Here is a 1,534-nt window from a genome sequence, read left to right as displayed (position 1 = left end):
GGAGATGAGAAGAAAATGGTTAAATGTGAGAGACTTTAAAAAGCATTCAAATCCACTAACCTGCATAATTGTTATTTACTGTGGGTTTTGTTTTTATTTTCTTTGTAAAGAATGACGATTTAGGTGTGCAAAGGAAGGCCAAAAGACAAACAGCTATGAGGAGGAACAAAGGTTGTGTTGTACAAGTGTGATGGACTTATCAACACTGCTACACATGTTATGATAATGTACTTACACAGACATACATACATGCCTGCACGCACACACACACACATCATATAAGTCAAGTGAGGTTTAGATTAGATAATTATACAAAGAGTATGTTTTCCTACTGAAAGCTTTATCATACACACACACACAGATATGTATTACATACATACATATACACACACATCTACATTATAAAATGTACAGTCCATGTTGGCATTGGTTGGATAGTTTAACAGGATGCAATGGTCCCAAGGACTGCATTGTACTCCTGTAACTGCTTTGGCATAGCTTTTACAACTGGATTCCATTCCTAACACCAACCACTTTGCAGTATATAGTGGATGCTTTTCTCATGCCACCAGCTCTGATGAGGTTGCCATGCAGCTTACAAGACTAAGATTATCTTCAACTGAGTGAGGTCACAGTAGAGAGAGGGACACCTATATGCTAAGAGATAAGGGGTAGAGTCTAAAAGAAGGAGCCAGGACAGAACATATTTTTTTGCGGTGAATGGCCACATGACTTATTCACGTTATTGAAGAGTGAGTGGAGAGTAACAGAGGAATGGGGAGTAACAGAGGGGTGGAGCTGGAGAGAGAAAAATTTCCATTTGCAAACAACTAGCAGACGCAAGTGCTACTAGTCGAAACCTCCACATACTGAATGCTAGCAAGCTTATGGTATCAAGAGAGAATGCAGGCCATTTTGGGGCCTTCCTCTCAACAGCATCAATGTGCACTGCCTCCTTCCTCCCTTCCCCCTAAAATGAGGCCCTAGATCAACTGGTTACTAGGTCTTGCTCAATGTTCTTCTAGCCATTGCACACCATCTCTTTTTAACCAAAGCCAGTGGCTTGCCTTCTCCACTGTAGTCTGGATATCACTCGTGGTGGTATTTGCTTATGATGTTTTAACAACAATTGCCTTACAGTGTCTAATGAATCCTCTACATCAAACTTCGTGGAGGCGCATGGCTTAGTGGTTAGGGTGTCAGCATCATGATCGTAAGATTGTGGTTTCGATTCCTGAACCGGGCGACGTGTTGTGTTCTTGAGCAAAACACTTCATTTCATGTTGCTCCAAGTTCACTCAGCTGGCAAAAACGAGTAACGCTGCGATGGACTGGCGTCCCGTCCAGCTGGGGATCACATACGCCACTGAAGCCGGGCCAATGAGCCTGGCTAGGCTTTAAAAAGGGTGCATCTAGTGGAGGTGCATGGCTTAGTGGTTAGGGTGTCAGCACCATGATCATAAGATGGTGGTTTCGATTCCTGAACCGGGCGACGTGTTGTGTTCTTGAGCAAAACACTTCATTTCACGTTGCT

The 1,534-nt window shown here is 43.1% G+C and overlaps 1 protein-coding gene across 1 annotated transcript in view; it reads right to left on the bottom strand.

Moving 5' to 3' along the window:
• LOC106883600 (uncharacterized) overlaps positions 1 to 196 on the bottom strand; it is a 39,936-nt gene extending 39,740 nt beyond the window's left edge. Inside the window, exon 1 of the mRNA XM_014934685.2 lies at positions 61 to 196. Coding sequence (XP_014790171.1) covers positions 61 to 66 — 6 coding nt within the window. The 5' untranslated portion in view covers positions 67 to 196. The remainder of the gene's footprint in view (positions 1 to 60) is intronic.
• Positions 197 to 1,534: the final 1,338 nt, after the last annotated feature.

Source organism: Octopus bimaculoides, chromosome 23 (assembly GCF_001194135.2).
Source record: "Octopus bimaculoides isolate UCB-OBI-ISO-001 chromosome 23, ASM119413v2, whole genome shotgun sequence".
Lineage (NCBI taxonomy): Eukaryota > Metazoa > Mollusca > Cephalopoda > Octopoda > Octopodidae > Octopus > Octopus bimaculoides.
The sequence above is the reverse complement of the archived record's forward strand: the minus strand, read 5'-3'. Positions and strand labels throughout refer to the sequence as shown.